Here is a 21,032-nt window from a genome sequence, read left to right as displayed (position 1 = left end):
ATGACAAGCTTATATTTGTGACACCCAATAGTGTTTTCACTCCATGGGATGAGCTAAAAATGACTTCAACATCTGTGGTGAACCAGGGACGTATGAGTGGGTCGGCTGCCAATAAGCTCTAGACTATGACAACTCGTATGCACATGTCGTCACTCATGTATGATATATTTAAATGACATTAAAACTTCTAACGTTCAATTAACCCTTCCTTGAAAATTTCAGTCTCGCATAATGAATATAGACGCCTTAATATAGCTATAACCAAGTTATCGAAGCTCTTTCTGAAAAGAATTTTAGTTCCAAAATATCCAATTTTCATTTTTTAACAAAGAAGGCATGATAGTACACATCATACATATTGGACTCATCTGTACAAGTGGAGGGATTCACTGTTGAAGATTGGTAAGAAACTCAGACTATGTACATTTTACAATATATAGCTAACACATGGGACAATTTGCACAGAGAACAGCCTATGGATATATTGTACGCTTTCATAACATACAACATTAGATGTAGCCACTGTCTGAGTATCCTACACAAATCTCTCTAACATCAGGGTATTCACAAATCTAATGAATATTCTGTTGGCTGGTAGATCTAACAGTAAACACCTTAAAATTGTTTGGTAACAGGGATAAGTATTTCAAATGTCTTTACATTCACTATATGTTAAGTACAAGTCAAGCTACCTGAAAACCAATTCAGAAGAATATTGGCTCTGCATCGTTACAGTCATGTGTACTATTGAAAAGATTGGTTTAATAGGCAAATCTTCAATTGGTTATATGTAGATTGTTGGTAGCTTATGGTGCAAAATATTGTCAAAAGATAAGTGTCAAAATGTGATTAAATTACATAAGTCAGTTCTATAATTAATCACTGTAGCTGGACATATTTAAGGGAACTCTAAAATATATAAAGGTAAACTAAGATTAACACCAAAGGATCACAGAGACAAAATATTAAATATTTCATATCTAAATATAATTAATGTAAACAGGTTTGCTAAAAAATTTAATGTAATTATGATTGCTACTAGACTCAAAGCTTTCCACCAACCAACAGAAGGGTTTTTTAAATATCTGCGGTTTGGGACCATTTAGGAGGACTTGATTTTCCGTGCACAGGAAACATAACCTTTTAAAGATACATCCTCCTCCTAGTGTGGAATGAAAACGAATAGTTTTGTTTATGAGAGGACATTGCTGACTATTTTTACTGCAGATTGCCACACATTAACACCTCGTGTTACACCCATACTCTTCAACAATTTCCATATCTTTAAAATATTAGTGCATATATTATATTCTACATGAATATTGGTATATCAAACAAAAAAGACACCTGAATACATTATATCTATAAAGCAACACTCAAATACTGAGCTGTACTATAATTCGTAATAAATCTGTTTTTGGAATGCAATAAACAACTGTACACTTAAATTACCTTCATATTAGTAGTACACATAAACTCTATAATAAATACAAGACTGCTTTCTGCAGGTGAGCATTACTGAGAAGCAATTCATTTTTGATATTCGAATTTTACCTCAAAAACCCTCCCCGCCCATTTAAGCCTCTCCAAAACATCTTAAACTTGAGAGGCAAAGCGATTGAGAGAGCTTAGAATAAATTCAGGACAGGGCCTTGTCTGTTCAGTATCTCATGACTTCCATTGGTAGAACAGTCTCAGATGGCAATGAATAAAAAAGCACTTCTTTATGATAGAGAAGTATGTAGATGATATTACAAATGGATATGAAAGTTAAGTGTGACTTATATACGCACTATATGGCAGCTTTGGTTTGCATTGCTCTTAAATAAGGCCAAACAATTTTCAATACACTGATACTTGAAAGTGATATCATCTTCGTTTATTTCATTTTATATCTGTGTTGAGATCGCTAGCATTACAACAGCTAAACACTTATTCAATAACCTGAACATGATGACCAAAGTCTGGGTCTCTTGGTTGTTGTAACCTACCAACCTGAGGGACGGGTTCAATACGTACTGTCATTTTTTCATAAATAATTAGATCTCCTACCCCTTCAAGAGCATGATGGAAAACAATGCTAACATTAAATTACTTTTCTGTAAGAATAAAGTTCTAATATAAATTTGCCTGGAAATAGCAACAATTCAAAGTTATTCATATCACATATCAAAACAGCTAATTCACCATTTCTATACCCTACAAAATACTGTTTAGAGCACAAGTTGCAAGTTTGCATTGAAAGTCTGAGATGAAATTCCATGAAAAGAACTTTAAAGACTGCTTGACCAAAATGGGAGCCACACAGTGATACTTTGAAAAACTACAGGAGTGTGATGTTGTGATCTCTATCCAAACGACGCCGGGCACGGTGGGGAACTTTGGCCATGATGTCTGACGGTATTGGTAATCCTGGACGTGGGGCTGCATTCACCTGATAAAAGGTCTCTGTGCTGCTGTGTCTGTGAGCCCATAGCACTGCTTCTCCACTACTACAAAGGAAAAATATACATTCATAGTCACTGGAACACATCACACTTTAATGCAAATAAAATCTGGTAAATCAAAAAAAGACTTAATTGATCAGTACCAATTTCTCTCATTGGAAAATGAAACGCCATTAAGTTAGCTGAGGTCACTTAACATAGGGAATAAGAACCATTGCCTCATTGGATTTTTTTTTTCACAAAATTCAACTTCATTTCATTTTTCTTATGTGTTGAATATACAATGATGCTTGCTTCACTGATATTCTTGTAGTGATGAATACAGGGTAAACTCACATGTGTAAAAGAATTGTCTCACTAAAACCAAGGAGATGCAAAATAATTTCCAAATTTAACAAGGAAAGGAAATGATACTTCACTCAAACTGTTGTTCTATTGTACAGACTACTACTGGTAACATACATAATACTAAACATCTTCAAACATGACAAAAGTTTAAACCAATTAGTATCTTCCCTAGCATACAAACCTGAGATCTTTACATATGGGATTTACTTTCAGAGCAAGCTGGAGTCGGCTGTTTATCGTAAAACAAGGTGGATATCAGTATTTGGCTACTGACAGAAGGGGATGAATTCTGTCCTCCAGACGGTACACATTCCCCTAACCTTTTGGCCTAGGGAGCAGAATGAGGGGTGGCTACAGGTGGGGCATTCATGTTTGTATGTTAGGAAAAATACAAATTTCTAAAAAGTTTGTAATTTGTTCCTATATGTAAGGGTGGCTACAGGTGGGCCACTCAGGTTTGTATGTTAGGAAAAATACAAATTACTTAAAAAGTTTGTCATTTGTTCCTACATGAATGCAAAACCTTGGTAGTTCTGCCTACCTGGGTCCTCTTTCCTGGTCATTTAAGATCAAAGGAAGGAGAATCATGCCTCAGATAATGTTGAACATTATCATTTGTTGCTGATCCTATTTCTAAGAAACACAGGACCATCTCTTCTTCGCCTTCTGACCATGGCTGTGACTTCCCAACTTGCCCTTGGATCACGGCCGTGACTCTCCCGCCGAGGTTCATGACCATGATGTTTGTGACTCTCCTGCACATGTACATGTTCCCGAGGGTGATGTGTCTCATCTGTTGCCCCTCTCACCTTCAAGTATTTCGTTCTGAGAGGAACTCTACGGTAGTTCCTTCATCTCCTATTCGTCCTATGAGAGTTCGGAGGAAGGGTGACAAGATTCCGATCAAGAAATTCAGTGGTTGATTCTCCTAGTTCAGCTAAGCTATGGGAGATGTTCTTTCAGTTCACGGTCACATCTGTTCCCCTAGACGCCCAGTCAGTAGTAGGCCTTCTAGATATTCATCTTGCCTTTGCTCCAGGTCTCACTTGTCCAGAAGATATCATGATTCCTCCTGATTCCCACGGCTGTGGACGTGAATAGGAGCAGCTGCAATGATAGAAATGGAAGTTTGGCTAGGCCGGACCATGGGGATGGATAAAACCACCATCATTCATCAGATGGTTCATGCTTCCTGACTCATCATTCTTCACTTCGACAAAGTTCCACATCGTGATCTTCTAGGAAAGGCCATGACTGTTGTTCGCCTTCCAGCATCTGCGGATGTAACTTTTTCAGGCCGCAGAATGTTGCATGTCCGTTGTGAGAGAAGGGGTCTTCTGTATCTCAAGCCAGAGATCGAGACCTCTCCCCTTCACTTCTGGTGTTCAGGCTCCTGCAGGAGTGTTAGGGTCTGATAGATCCTATTCTCCAGTACGGAACTGCGGTTCCTTTGGAGGAGGTAGACAGGGTTCTTCGTGTTCAGGAAGCAGAAGATTTGGAGAATCAGTTTTCTTTCTCTTATGCAGAGGTTATTTCTTTCTAAAAAGACTGACTCCTCCTGTGATTGCCTTGACAGGTATAGAAGCCCTGCTGGGACTAAGGAAGGACTCAAAAATATCTTTTGAGTTACCTTGCTCCAGTAAAGCAGACGCAGCCCTAAATTATGCAAATTTCTTCATTTTGGGTCATTGAAGTTTCTCCCCCCTCCTCTTCCTCACCATAAATGAGATTATGCAACTTCTCATGTGCATCTTCTGGGTAGACAGGTCAACTCTGATGTTCCGTTTGAAGGGAGGGCTGACCTTGGATCAGGTTAGAGCAGAGGGCCCTTCCCTCACCTTTCAAGAAGCTGCCCCATTGAATTGGGACCAATTGACGTGGTGAGGGGGCTCTTGAACTCCAGGAATTTACCAATTCAAACAAAAGAGTCCCATACATCATTATATATACACATATTTTTGGATTAATTTTTGTGGAATTTTCCACTTTTGCTTAAATTTACTGAACCTGATGAATAAAAAAAAATCTGTTGGAATTGGGTTTATTTCCGAAACTAAATAGTGGGAACTGTGGAAGGACCATCAACTGCCTGATAATGTTCAGACCTGAGTGATAGCAGCAGAACTATAATGCAGGACTAGATCAAGGATTCCAGGGAAGTCTGGTTCTGGGGATAGGACTCTAGGCATTCTTTCCGGTTTGCCCATAACATGATTAGGGTGGGGATGATTGTATTCTTGTAATACTCTCAGTCTTAGCAAGTGGCTTCGGCTTACACTTGCACCACTCTGATCATTACCATCCCCTGTGGATTAGGGTACGGGCTATCACATTTAGAAGTCTGTTCTTGCTTGTGCCGTTGGTGGAGGAATAAATTTCATGAAAGGCTGATGATATTTTTTTGATATCTTCAGTTTAATTTGTCTTTTTTTTACCCAAGTCTTTAAGAGTAGTGACTGTAAGGATTCTAGTACCCCTGGGTCCTTTGCTGATGATTTGGCACAGATGAACTATGACAAGGCCTCGCCACAAATGGCAAATTTTGGCATGAACTTGACAATGGACATAGAATGCTCCAGTGGTGGTACGACTACCTCTCAGGGTAGTCATCACAATTGAAAACTTGCCAGTTTGGGAACACAATGGATAATTTGAAAGTATTACATGTACTTAAAGCAGAATGTGGTCGGAACTCTTTCTTTTTTTTGGTAATTATGATAAAATAATGAGATAAGAATGAACTTTGATGAAAATGAAGGAAAATGGGAGCATGGGTAAGTTTTGAAAAACATGAAGCTGCACTTTAAGCCAGCAGCAATATTAATAATATCAAAATTTGTAAATCAACTGTCAAAAGAGCACTGTTGGATAAGATCCCCTAAAAACATGGATGTTTACAGACCATCTCACTGGGTATAAGTGTTTCAGCCAAATTTGGAGGACAATACTACTTTTGAAAGAGCTCCCAAACTTCCAATGTGGTTAGTAGTTATTTGCTAGGGAGGAAAAGTACAACTATTACAAATTTAGCAGATACATTCAAAAGAAGGTTGGGTGTATTGATATGGATCTCAAGGTTTGGTAAAGGCAGTGTCCTCATTCATGCCAAATCAAAGTCCCATATAAAGTCCCATAAGGAGAGAGGAAGAGAGAAAAAAAACCAGTAGTATAGATTACGGTAGAATTTCCCTTGGCAGATCCTAGCACTAAAAATTCAATCTGGACATTTTACAATGGAACTGTAAAGGACCAAGGACTCGTTCAGAAATTCTAAAAGTATTAGTGCATGAGCATAATACAGGGGTTTTATGTCTCCAAGAAACTAAATTAGGGGATGCAGTATACAATCCAGATCTAAACTATGAGATCTATAAGATGAGCCCAACGGGGATCGTGCCCATGGAGGTGTTGCAATAATTATTACTAAAACACTGCAACATTTTATATACGCAGCTTCAAGCAATTGCTATCCGAGCTACTTTTGACTGTGAAATCACAATCTGCTCTCTTTACTTCTCCCATGATGTAGGTTTACTCTTGGGAACATTCAAGGATTAATTAATCAACTTCCTCGTCCTTGGTGATTTTAATTCTCACAATCCACTTTCAGGTGGTAATTTTTTAGACACAGAGGGTAGGATCATTGATGACATTGTTAATAATACAATGATCTTACACTTTTTAATGATAATATTATGAATCTATACAGGTGATTCATCTGCTAGACTTGCATATTTGCTCTTCTTCTATCTGGATTTTAACTGGTCTGTAGATGAATTTCTACATGACTGTGATCACTTCCCTTTCATCTGAAGTTTGTGAGAAATATCCCCTTGAATTATCCTGTTAAATGGAAGGGAGCAGATTGGCTCAAATTTCAAGAAGGTATTACCCTATCCCATATAAACGCTTATGAGTACTTTGCCTCTGAAATCATGAATAGTGCTGAAAACTCAATACCTAAGACCAAAGGGAAACCGTGAGATAAAACCTGTTGTAATTTGAGGAAAATTACCAGGAAATGTTTTGGGTGTTATGAATCCAGTCAATCTGCAACAGGAAAACCTATTCACCAACGAGATATGGCAAAACTGAGAGGATGTTTTTAAAAAGTATATAAATGTCATAAATTCCAAGACCCCCAACAAGGTTAATCTGGAAATAAATAAGAAAACTAGGCTAGAAATAAGTTCCATGGCTAACACCTTGTCTGAAAATCAATGGAAACCTCGTCACCAAGTCAGATGAAATTGCTGAAAAATTGGGTGAGTATTTCTCTGAAATATCGAGTTCCAGGAGCTACTCAAGTCAGTTCCAGAATGTTAGGAATTCAACCATTTCCCTTAATTTAAATTCTGGAAATTGTGAATCTTATAATGCCAAGTTAACTTCATGAGAATTCAGGGATGCTCTATAATCTTCTGAATCCACATCCTCGGATTGATAACATTCTTCACAGCACAATTAAAAATCTTCCAGATTCTGCTAAATCATATCTCCTTAAAATATCGGAAACTGGCAGTCTTCCTCCTTCTTAGAAGATTGCAGTTGGTTTTCCCATTAAGAAACCATTGAAGGATCCAAATCTTCCTGCAAGCTAACGGTCAATATCTCTTACAATTTGCGTGCAAATTGTTTGAAAAAATGGTGAACTCTAGACAAATGTGGCATCTAGAGAAAAATGGTTTGTTATCATATGTCCAACTTGGTTTTAGGAGAAATTATTCCACTCTGGACCCACTAGTAAGATTATCATCCAAATTCAGCAAGATTTCTCAAAATGCAGTCAGTCAGACTATTGAAGTATTCTTCAATCTAATGCGGTCAGACCATTGGAGTATTCTTCAAACTCAAAAAAGCCTATGACACTACTTGGCATTTTGGTATTATTAAGTGGCTTCATGACAAGGGAATACAAGGTAATATGTTAAATTTCATCATCTCATCCCTAAGTGATAGGTATATTAAGGTTAGAATTGGAAATACATCTTGTCTAATGTTTTGAGCTGGAGGAATGGATCCCACAAGGCAGTATTGAGTGTAACCTTATTTGCTGCGGCTATAAACAGTATTGTTGAATGTCTCACCTCCAGTAAAGATAACTTTGTTTGTAGATGACCGTGGTATATAATGTCACAAGTTATGATGCTATTGCAGTATGTAGTTTCTTGCAAAAGTCAGGCTGATGACAATGGCTTTCATTTCTCCTCTTCCAAAACTGTGGCAGTTTGTTTTACTAGAAGCCTACTCAAAAGGAAATCGACCCAAATATTAAGCTGAAAGAAACTCTAATACCATAGGAAGGGAAGATAAAGTTTTTAGGATGATCTTCGATAAGCAGCTAAGATGGGCTAGTCATATTGACTTCTTGAAAATTAGGGTAAAAAAATCCCTTAACATTTTATAAGTAGTCTCAGGTTTTAACTGGGGTGATGATAAGAGGTTACTTTTATGGTTATGTGACTCGTTATGTAAATCTAAGCTTGAGTAGTTGCCAAGTTTTCTCTTCAGCTAGTACAATCATGCTGGTTTAAGAATATGGTCTGGTGAATTCAAGACATCATCAATTGAAAGCTGATCCACTGACATTGAAGAGCTCCCTTTAGATTTACGTTGAAAGGAACTGGGATTGCAGTATATGTTCAAAATGAAGAGGTTCCCTTGAAAACCCTGCAGCATCCATTCTCAACCTAAACGACTGTATCAGTTTGCATACTCTAGAGTATCCAAGCCTTTTCATGTTAGAATTAATGCTACAGTTGACAATGTGTCTATTAAAATCCAAAAAAATAAGACAATGCATTGCTCTAAGTTGCCTTCTTGGTTGATCCCAGAAACATCGGTCTGTCAAAAAGCTGCTTTAAACAATCAGTTAATGTCAAGGCAGTGAGGGCTTGTTTTCTTCATGATCAAATACATTCGGGTTCTGTTAAACTATTAACTGATGGATCAAAAACATCAAGTTGTTTTGGTTATACTGTTGTTCATGGTAATAGTATAGGTTGGCAGATTAACTAATAATGCCTCTACATATTTTTACAGCTTAATTAACTGCATTAGCCAGATCTCTTGAGATTGCTTCTACTCTAAACAAGCTTAATTAACTGCATTAGCCAGATCTCTTGAGATTGCTTCTACTCTACTGGGTAATACTTTCACCAAATACTCAGATTCTTATAGTGCACTCATGGCCATTAAGCAATATGTAACCCTGAACATCCAATTATTCAATATATTCAAGAATGGTTGTATAGGCTTGCTTCCAAATTCAAATTAGTCCAATTTTTCTGGGTCATTGCCCATGTAAGCAAGAGATGTCATTACTAAAGATGACATTCTATTCCACCATATTCCTGCTACCTATATGAAATGACAAGTTTTTCATTCGCATTTTTCATAGCTAACAAACCTGAGGTCTTAACAATAGGATAATCTTCTTGCGCCAGCTGGAAACCAGTTAAAAACAATAAAAGATTGTAACGCAAGGAATCCCTGGCATCTGGCAACTCATGCATGTATGAGGTGGAAGCTGGTCACCAACCAGGCATAGAAATTGATTTAAAAATTTGTCATTTGTTCATGCGCAGAACAAAACTTCGGTCTTAACAATAGGATACCTAAACTTATACTTGGAGGAACCCTAAACCTACTGGGAGTTTAACCAACGCCAGCTTGAATTCAAGATGGCGTTGGTTTAACCCACCTGACCACCCTTCCTAGAAGAAGTTCTAAAGAAGGGGGTCCAAGCCCATGAGAGAATAGACAATCGGATAACTAAGAGCTCAGCCGTCTGGGTTGAAACGGTGATATATGGCCAGATTCATTGCATTCCAGGAAGATAACGAAAACTCTGCCTGTACAAGCAACAAACCACACAAGCCACAGGGGTTTGTCATCACTCCTCACTCCTCTTGCCAGAAAGAGGAGTACAGTACGGTCCCCAATTATGTGGGAATTTGGCTGATCCACGGCCTCGCAGAACTGGAAAATTGCAGATTTCGATACACATACCTTATGGGAATAATTCCATTAGGGCTGAGGCAAACGGCAACTTACCAAGTCAAACTTTTTTATACTACCCATTTTCAATACTTTCTATGTACTATAATGTAAATTTTTCTAATGAGAAATTTTCCTTATGGATAAATAAAACATTAAAAGGGTTTTAATAACTTGAAAAACGTTTAAATTTACACCCAGGATGGTGAAAACTCCCACTCGTAAACAATGCCACCATTGGATGCAAGTGTATTGTACAATACAGTCATTTCCTTTAAAAAACCTTTTGGATGGAATTCCTCTACCTATCCTCTGCCAAAAACCTTCAAACTCCTCTATCTAATCCTCCGCTAAGAGTTCTTCTGCTGAAGGAAGGCTTTGTGAACCATTTGAGGTTTCGGGGACTGTCAGATCATGCGTGTCTTTACTCCTGTTAGGCTTAACAAACTTGGTTTGAGCGCCTGTCTCAGTTTCTTTGTCCGTCACGTTCACTATGTAATCGTTTTCATCTAAATTGATTTATTCGACGATAAAAAAAGAATTGATGAAAATTCAAAATTTGATATGAAATCAAAATTTCTTTAAAAGGAATAAAAATTCAAAATTCAACATAAAATGACAGTTTCTTGAAAAGTTTAGATTGAACGATTCTCTCTCTCTCTCTCTCTCTCTCTCTCTCTCTCTCTCTCTCTGTTAATCACTTTTACTAATCATTTTCATCAAAATCTATTTCAACAATAAAAAGAATAACTTAAGGACAAGCTTTTTGGTTTCGAGAAAATAGGTCTTCCTCTTCGACTTCTAGGCAGATGCTTACATGATGTGGATGATCAGGATACACTTCACAGATCTGAATAGTACGTATGGTGATGATGATACCCAAGGCCAATATAGTACAGTTCAGTCGGAGAGAAACGGCCAAGACAAATTTCGTGGGCCACATCTCCAGAAAGACTCTAAGTTGTGGTTGTCGGCCACAGGTCACTTAAAAAGGTCTGGTGGGAATTTTGTGTCGGCGTGGGGTGAATTGTGGCCTACTCTGGAAGGTGAGTCACCGATAATCTCTTCTCCGTCTGACCTCTACTGTATTGGCCTTGATGATACCGATCATTCATACACAGTGCGTTATGACATCACAAATGCGTGAGGCGGAGCCTTCCGTCTTAGCTAATGGCTGAGCAGAAGCCTTCAGAATACACTTAATAGGTCTGAATAATACCTAAGGCGATGATGATGATCAGAATACACTTCTGTGAAAAGCGGAGCCTTCCGAATTGGCTTATGGCTGAGCAAGAAATCTTTCTCTCACATTCCCCCACACCCCTTCTCTGACACCAGCGAACACCCACCCCCCCCAACCCCACCTAAAATACTTGAAAGGCAATAGATTTGATATGCTTGATACGTTTGCAGCGCATGACTCGCAGACTTTGAACGGCTTTGCAGATACCGAAAATCTATTTTTGAGAACTGGCGACCGCATAAAAGGGGAATTGCACAATTCAAACATGCATATTCAGGACTGGACTGTACTTGTTACTGAATAGCAGATTTGTCTATTGTATATAGAACCAATACAAAACCACCACTAGTGTGACCACCATGCTCACCTGTATCAGACCAGTTCCAGCATATGACGTGTGTATTCTTCAACCCACCCATAGGAAGAAGAAAAGAAAGAAAGGCCAGCCAACTCACTCATTCTCTTCTACAGAATCATCTTAGACAAGATACAAACTGTCATGCCAGGGGCACTGGGTGAGTTACAGAACTTGTTGGGCAGCCACCACCGGACCCAAGGAAAAAGTGTCCAAGGACCTTTGGGCAACATCCTTTAGGTAAAAGGAACCAGCCCTCAAAATTCTATGAATAGACAAGTTCTTAAATGCCAGAGAGGAACTTATATCTCTGATGTCATGTGCTCTAGCCAGCACAGACTTAGTCACAGAACTAGTATGTGAGGAGTAAGCCTGTTTAATTGTCTCACATATCCAGAATGAAATCATGTTCCTGGACACTTTCCTTCTGGACCAGCCTTTGCTAACAAAAAGGCTATGTCACCTAGGTCTTAGGTGATGAGTCCTCTTTATATAGCATCACAGTGCTCCAACAGGACAAAGCAAGAGCTCCTGTGGATCATTGTCCACAAAGTCATACAGTGAGGGAACAGAAAACGAGGCAAATCTGTCATCATGCACCAAGGGATTCTGGGTCTTAGTCACAAATTCCAGGACAAATTCAGGCCCCCAATCCCTGGTGTGCTGGTGTGTTTAACATCAAACCTTAGGGCATGATGCTCCCCAACTCTTTTTGACAAAGCCAAGGCCAACAGGAAAACTGTCTTTAGAGTCAGATCCCTGTCTGATGACCAAAGTAGGGGCTTGAATGGAGCTCGAGTGAGACTTCTCAGGACAAGAGGCAGATCCCACTTAGGAGGCTTGAGTTCTATTGCTGAACAGCATTGTTCGAAACTGCTGAACAACAAGATTTCTCAGGATAACCTTTCTCAACCCTGAGGAAGAACAGGAAATCCGCTATCCACTAAATAGAAGCTCTGAGTGGAGAGAAACCCCATCGACGACACCAATCACAGTAGACTGCCCATTTCCCCTGACAAACTGCCGATGAAGATTTCCTGAGATAGCCGCACATCTGGCCTGCAGCCTTTCGAAAAAACCTCTCACTCAGGGGAGATACTTAATTGTAGTCTTCAGCCGTGAAGAGATGGACTCTACTAATAGGTGAAACCTTTCCACATGAGATTGGCAAAGGAGCTGTTGCCATGGGGGAATTTCTCTTGGAACTTCTGACAGAAAGACAGAAGGTCTGGGAACCTCTCTGCTTGAAGCCACAGAGGTGCCACCAAGGTCATCCTGAGATTTCGAGAACTCATTTCTCTATTCAGAACTTGACGGATCAGGAAGAATGGAGGAAAGGTGTACACATCAAGATTGGCCCAAGTTTGTATAGTGTGACTCTCCTCTTACTGTGTACTGTGGAACACGTTATTACATTGCCATAGGTATGCTGCAGCACAGCAGAGACATGGATTAGTGGGCAGGGATATAGCAGAACTAGTACTTGGCCTTGATGTTGAGGTTAATAATAACATTGTGGCATTCCTTAAGAGACATTAACCTCTATCATGAAATTTGATATTTGACCTCTTGGTACATTGCAAAGTATTGTATATACACTTGTAGCTGTGTATATTAAAATTTTTATATATAAATCTTTTTTTATCTTTTACTTTTTAACACTCATATGCATATCCTAAATTCAAAGTTGTAATTTTTTCTTATGGAGAATGCGTATTAGTTTTAACAAATATAAATTTTTACCATAGTTTTGAAATCATTTTTATTTACAAATTCATTATAGTGCTGAATAATCCTTTGGATTCCAGTGCTTGGCTTCAAGCCTAAATTCCATATTACATTCCATTCCAAGAAGCTGCTTCTTTGGAGTCGGCTGCTCTTCTGCCTTCTAGACTGTCTCTTGGCTTGACTTGTGGTCTACATCAGTGACCAGAATTTTCTTTTCTTCAAGAAATACTGTTAATAGTGCATCTTAAATCAGATGGTTGCAATCTGGTGTTAAGGTCATTTCGTACCTTATCCATTTGAAAGCGAATATGCTGCTGAGGAGGAGGGACACAACACTCTCCAAGATAGCTCGGTCTGTTGACATTGAGAGACTTCTGTCTGTTTTTAGGGAATGGCAACATTCTGGAATCCCAGCTGCTTTGCTTTCCCCTACAGAATGACTGGATGCCACTATGGACAGGCGTCGAGTCGACAACAATGATCATCTCGTTCAGCAGGCAGTGAATAAATCAGCAACCCCTTCTTGCCCAACCATTCCCAGGCAGAATCAGCAGTCTCCTCCCAAAAAGCCTAAGACCCGCTACCTCGAACAAAACTTTGCAACCTGCTTTGTCTCCAAAGAAACTGCCTCAGCAACGTCCCTTTCAGACCTGCTCTTCAAGACCAGGAGGGGAGAACAGAGGCCAAGCCAGACGAGGTAGATGATAAGAGTGGGTGCCCCTCTCCACTCTTCATCACTAGTGGCGGGGGATGCCTGGCAAGCGCCTGGTGAGCCATTACGCTATGTGACTGAGTTTTGGGGCGGACCCGTGAGTGGTAGACGTCCTTCGGGTGGGATATCTACTTCCTTTTGATTTTACTGCTCCTTTCTCCGATTGTTCTCTCTGTTTGACTTATGCCCGGGGCTCTCCCAAACACCTAGCTCTCCAAGAAGAAGTGAGATGACAGAGAGGGGAGCAGTAGAGCAAGTGAAGCATCTTTCCTTAGGATTCTACAGTGGGATTTTCCTGGTTCCCAAAGCCACTGATTGGAGGCCTGTGATAGACCTTCCAACATTGAACTTCTTCATCAGGAAGACAAAGTTCAGGATGGAGACTCCTTGAATAGTTTTATCAGCCGTCAATGACTACATGATGACTAGATTTGAAGAATGCTTACTTCCAGATCTCTATCTATCCCTTCTCCCAGAGATTTCTTCACTTCAATCTTGGAGAAATGCTGTACCAATTCCAAGTCCTTTACTCCAGACTGACAACAGATCCCAATGTGTTCACAAGAGTTTTCATCCTCGTGTTGACATGGGCTCATGCTCAGGGGATCACCTTCTAAGATATCTGGGAGGTCTTAGCAAGTTTCCAGCAAAAGGTAATTTGAGACGGACGGTCTTCTCCAATTTTGTCACGGCTAAGGCATCATGCTAAATTTGGAAAACTCCACTCTTCATCCTAGTCAAAGAATTCTTTACTTGGGAATGATCATAAAGACATCCTCATCGAAAGTCTTTCTGTCGGACCAGGACAGTATTTTGGCCCAGTAGTCTGAATGTTCGATACACAGTTCAGAGGTTTAGGTCTCCTTCCTTTGAATTCTCTTATCTTGGAAGTTTGACCGAATGTGCCGAATCTCTAGTTGGTTCAGAATTCTTACTTCACACCAAGAGCGAGTCTATCCTAATGTCAAGACCAAGGTTTGTTCCACATATGAACAAATGACAAATTCTAAATTAATTTACATTTTTCACAGCTAACAAACCTGTGGTCTTAACATTTACTGCCCACCTCTAACCACCCCTCTTTCAGTTAACCCTGGGCCAGAAGAAAAACTAATAATGTGTCACGAGGTTGAAGTTGGGTTGCTGGCCTCCCTCTACTTCATGTCTGTGACTGATACCACCAATTCCTTGCATAAACGATTCTTATAGTTTTTTAGCGGTTTACAGCTGGTGCTAAAAGATTTATCCTAATGTTAAGACCGCAAGTTTGTTAGCTATGAAAAATACAAATTAATTTAACATTTGTCATATGTCATGCAATAGCCGATTCATCCAAAATTCTTCATGGTAAGGGAAGTTGAATCTCAAACCTGGGGAGACAATCGGAACCAACAAAAGCAACAGAGGAGTATTAATGCATTGAAATTTTCAGATGAAAGCTTTCAGCTGTGTGATTTCCATAGCTCAAGAACTGAGGAAAAGGAAAAATTCATTATTAAACTCATGCTTTGTGCAACGTATTTTCACCTACTAACAGATGGCTTAGGAGACATGAAATACAATGTAGACACTACTCACAGTTGTGACTCCTAATGTGTAACCCGTAATGATAAGCATTCATATGAAAATGAAAACCGGACTTCATGTAGCAATAGAAAAACATCTCACTCAGAGAGGAAAATTTAAGAAATAACTTGGCAGTGTTGTAACGATAGATAGTGTCATAAGCACAAAAAAATGACAATGTATGAAGGAATTAATTTCGGAAGAGCCAATACATGCTGCAAACAGCATCATAAACTAAGAATTTGTAAGCCAGTTAGTTTCTATGGTAAGACATTTATTTCAAGATCGCCACTAGAGCCTTATGTAATTTTTTATTGGCATGAATGGAGGAGACATCTTGCTATTACTCTATAAAACCCAATTAGTCCTTGAAAATCTCACTTATTCTCGCAAAATCACTGAGGAAGTTAGTGAAAAGAAAAAGAAAAGATTATTAAAATAAACTCTGTGGTAAACTTGAAATCTGTGCAATACAGTAACTTACAAATTCTATTACATACCTCACAAATAACTCTATCAAATTTAAGTTATAAGTCTACGTCAGAACCATGTAGTATGTAACTTTGTTGAGAAGCCTTACACTAAAGCAATAAAATAATAATGAAAATCTCTCTTACCGTAAAGTAACTTCCATAAGACTCTGATGCAACTTGAAGTCTTGATGGGCCATTGAAACTAAAGCTCGGTCTACAGAAGAAGGCATAACTGCGGAGAGGATATTGTAAGACCACTGCAAGAAAGCATCACCATTGTCTCCTACTTCAGAAACTTCCATAGCCCTCTCGACTGCTGTCTGCACATCTTGCAACCCTGACAAACCAACACGCCACTGAAGAAGAAAAGGTTTTTGACAATAATTTACATGAAATATTTCTGTTCCCTGTTGCCTTTAAATTATAATAAATGGTTATAATGAAAACCATGTTGACTGATAAATTTTGTCTTAATATACTTAATAGTTATACACCAACTTTTGCTCCACTGAGTGGTCATAAGTAGTTGGAGATTGTCATTTTGAGTTATTTTGAATCACTAATTTACTTTGCTGGGTTTTCTTTGCTTGTTAAGAAATTTTAGACTTTCTGCTCATGTGTCTTCTGAATGTAGGTGTACTAGTTGTATTTTCTATTTCCTCATATTTAATAATCAACTTTTCCTTTAAATTGTCTCTCTTTGCGAGTTGACTTCCCTTTGGAACCCACTTGGGTTTATAGTCTGTTAACTCTGTCCATAGGGTTTTCAGTGAAGATTTAATGAAAGAAAGATAGAAGAATGATGGAACTGCCATCTGTCAAGTTTTGTGACATTTTTTTTATAAAAGATATTGCACTTCATTTTAATGAAGAATACATTCTACATACTGCCAAAATACTCACCACACGTACAGTTTGTAGGGGTAGTGGTGGAAAATCCTCTAGAACTATAGTGTTAAAATGAGTTTTTTACTTCAGTGAATTTTAATGTATTTCATATTATGATGTAAAATAGCATACCCTTGGGGAGGAAAAAGGGCAAAAATGCCTTGTCGTATCTTATCTTCTCTGGAGACTGCTTTTTGCTCAACATCTCCATTATCTTTGTGTGGTGATGAAGGCTATTCTGATTATAATATCCTTGGTTTTTGTAATAAATCTAAATACAGTGTATTATTAAAAGATGTAAGGACTAAACTGTTTAGGTCATCTATCCTCCTTATTCAAATCTGGATTAACCTCATTAACATCCCTCCATGGGATATACAGCCTTTCCTCCGAGAACTTCTGATTTGGGCAAATACTGAAGTATTTACTTAACACCATCATCACTCTTCTGAATGCATCACCACTAATCTAAAACTGTCATCATACAATATCCTTCCCAGTTGGATGTACTTTCATTCATCAAGCTTCCAATGGATGCAGCATAACTTATACTCGTTTTTTTTTTCATCTGTCCACCCGCCTCTGGTGTTTGTGTATGGTAACACTGCATCCCGGGCTTTAGATAGTTACATTCGGCTTACATTCAACAATAATAATAATATCCTATTTCGAATATTAACGGTCTAATTCGCATACAGTAAATTATGTTTATTTGTGTATATAAGTATGTGTATATAAGTATTATATATTATATATATAAATATATATTATATATTATATAATGAAATATATATATAATGTATGTATATATATAGTTATAATATATATATATATATATATATATATAATATATATATATTAATAGCAAGTATATTGTCAAAGTAAACTTCACTTTTAATGACTACTCCCCCCATCCTAATTCCTAACCATCTCCCTCTCCTATCCCAACCTGTTACGTACCTGTAATGTTGTCATAGTACTAGAGATGTCTTAAATGTATTTATTTCACGGAACAGGAATCAAACTGAGTTTTTACCCTATATCATTCGGGAATAAATTATCTGTTTCCTAACGTTCCTGCTATAAGAAAACGTATTCACTGTGTATCAAACACTACACACTGTCGTGGGGTCAGAGAGATGAATTTATTGTTATGGAAATTAATTTCTTGGAGTAGTATAGAAGCACTGATGGATCCTCAAGGATCCTAGCACTTGGCCTAATAGCCTAAAAATTCCATATACAACCGCTACTAATGTTATTGTAAATTTTGCCTAAAAACAATGTAGAGTCATTTCACATTCTATGTGAGGATAAATTAGCTCAAGATCATCACTTGACTTGGCAACACTGCTAAGCAGTGTATAATCACTGCCTGGCGATATAAAAAGTAAAGAAAGCACATTTTTTCCCCATCAGGGAAGCCTGCTTGAACTAATTGAACCAAGGCAGTTGTGTCATCACTGCCTGGCAGTAAAGAAGTCCAGGATAAATCATTACCCTCTAGAAGGTACAGACACTTCGGATGGGATTGGGTGGATAATACAAGATTACTACTTGGGAAGGGCAAGATTCTCATTTGAAGTCTCTCATGTGAAGGAGGAGAAGGCTGTTCCCTGAATCTTATGGATTGAGAAGGGAAATTTCAGTGAGTTGAGTGAGGTGGGGAGTTCCTAGAATCCACTGCTTTTGGAGTGTAGCAAACTCTCCCGCACATCTTTTATACAAATACCTTATTACCATTATCGTCACTTTTCACATTTTTGTAGACAGTGTTCCCCACTTTTACGTAGGAATAGGTTCCAGAACCTCCTGCGGAAATGTAAAAATCCACTCTAAAAATGCTTATAATTGGTTTATAACTGCCAAATACCTAGTAACCCTTCATAAAATGCTTGTATGTAACTGTCTATTTTAACATTTCACTGCTTCATTTGATAGTTAAAACAAAAATATACCTTAAATTACATACTAAAACAATTTAATATAATTTCAATTAAAAATACACCCCAAACCATCATCTGAAAGAACCCAAAGTGACCTAACATTACATGACTCTCCTACTACTGCTACTAAGTAGCTATATACATACATCCCTAAAATGCCTATAACTGCCAATTTTAACAGTTCATCGCCAAACTTGACAGAAATATACCTCAAAATATCATCCTAGAACACCCTAATATAATTTCAAAGTCATGTTGCAAAATTATGTACCAGCCAACAACTGTTATTTCTAAGTATCCCCTAGCATTCAGACAAGTTTTCATTGGCCTACATAACTTTGCGAATCGTTGCATGCCTACATTTTATGTACTACAGTATATCGATATTTTCCCGTGTGGTGAGATGATTTTGAAATGATATTTACTGTATCTGGTACATATTTTAGGATAGCACTAGTGTATAGAACATATCTAAAATACGTGAGTAGTTTAGAAAGACGGGACACATAGTACATACCTCCAAACAGAAAGCTAGGTTTATTATGTCATGTTAGTATTTTCGTGATTACATATATTTATGATAAATAAACGATTTACAAGAAAACTATAAGGGTGTGAGGGAAGTTTCATTGCCTCCCATTGTGCTTTTACTATTGCATTGTCTCCAGTTCTCCTTTAAATCATATATCATTTAGGATCTTTCTAGCATACATTCTTATTGCGTTAAGAAATATCCTAGGTTTATTTTCTTATTTTTCTTTTACTTTGGAATATAACTGATCAAACGTCCTGAGCAAGGCACCAATTTGTTGTTTTGTTTTGAGAGATTACGTATTGTAAAATATACATTACTATTAAACACACACACACACACACACACACACACACACACACACACACACATATATATATATATATGTATATATATAATATAATATAATATATATAAATAACGTAATTTGGTACTTTGAAACCTTGTCGTGTCGTTACTACAGGATCTAGAAACGTTACGTCCTTGTCTCCAACATCACTGTGGTGAATGAAAGTTTTATGTAATTTAATTTTGTTTACACTCATAAGGTAAAGTGCAATTATATAAAATTTTACAAAATTCAGTATCTAAAGAAATAGGAAAAATATGTATATATATCATGTCTGAGGGACGAAACGTCTTACGCACCACTTCCTGATTTCTTAGAGCATCTACTTTCCTTAATTCTTTCCAATAAGAAGGTCTTATATTGATAGCACCATTTCTTTCGTTGCATCAGGACACTTTTTCTTTAGTTTTTGAAATATCGATTGATAAGCTGCATTTCTTTTGTGGTTGTCAGAATATTCTTTACTTTTTACATTCCACAGCCATTGCTACGACTTATAAATCTCGAAGAACCCCGTCCAGAACTCTTTATCTATCGAAAATCTGACATGTTGAACGATATCCTCTTCTATGCCGTTTCTTGGTAGATGAACCACCTAGTTCAACAAGCCTCGTCAAAAACACCATCTGAAAAACCCCTATTTGACTGTCGCGTCGGACCGTGAGTTGCTCATTCAAACCTCAACTGCCAGGTTTGTCGATCCCGCTTGACTTCCGGGCTTGATCAGGTCTGACTTGACTAGAAAATACTCCACTCACATTCAAACTTGCTTAAACCCCGTCCATTTCGATCGGGCATTACAAATCCCACCTGACGTGAGTGGCCGGCCTAAGCCCAAAGGCAGCTTTCAGGCATTGACTTATTTTCATCATAAATTCCTACATAACCTAGCTACTCCAAGTTCTCTTGCGTACTAATAAATAAGATAGGCCAACTGAAAAGACTGGAAAAGTTTGGAGCTCTTTAAGAAGTCTGTTGAAGGTAACTCAATCTTTAATAGTTAAGTGTTCTACTCATTGAGGAAAAAAATTGCTCCATAATAATGAAAGAACCAATTGTATTTGTATAGTATAGATGAGCCATAAGTCATTCCTTTTTCATATCTGACAGAATATGATTTGAATTGTTGATTTCAATATAATGAAGTAGAAAGAGGAGTAACATCTCTGTCGTTGGTTTTGATAAGCAAGGGAACTTAGGGTCAGTTCTCTACTTAACATTAATGAAGTACGTGCGCCCAAATGCCGAATGAAGATTTATGTAAAATATGGCATGTAATTATCTAGGAGTAATGGTAATTACAATAAAGTCCATGTGGAAAATTTTGAAACAATCAAAGGGACTTTTTATTATCGTGTTTAGTTACCAAGGTTTTCACAAACATAATTCTAACAAAACTCCCTTCTGTAGTCAGGGGTGTTCCTACAGGACTTTGAACAATATTTT

The 21,032-nt window shown here is 37.9% G+C and overlaps 1 protein-coding gene across 6 annotated transcripts in view; it reads right to left on the bottom strand.

Annotated features, from left to right (window-relative positions):
* Positions 1 to 965: 965 nt before the first annotated feature.
* LOC135224573 (uncharacterized) overlaps positions 966 to 21,032 on the bottom strand; it is a 281,440-nt gene continuing 261,373 nt past the window's right edge. For all 6 annotated transcript variants that reach the window (XM_064263703.1, XM_064263700.1, XM_064263702.1 and 3 more), the window contains 2 exons: positions 16,016 to 16,227; positions 966 to 2,492 (listed from right to left, as the gene is read on the bottom strand). In XM_064263703.1, coding sequence (XP_064119773.1) covers positions 2,324 to 2,492; positions 16,016 to 16,227 — 381 coding nt within the window. In that variant the 3' untranslated portion in view covers positions 966 to 2,323. The remainder of the gene's footprint in view (positions 2,493 to 16,015; positions 16,228 to 21,032) is intronic.

This window comes from Macrobrachium nipponense, chromosome 12, assembly GCF_015104395.2.
Source record: "Macrobrachium nipponense isolate FS-2020 chromosome 12, ASM1510439v2, whole genome shotgun sequence".
Lineage (NCBI taxonomy): Eukaryota > Metazoa > Arthropoda > Malacostraca > Decapoda > Palaemonidae > Macrobrachium > Macrobrachium nipponense.
This window is presented reverse-complemented; position numbering and strand designations above follow the sequence as displayed.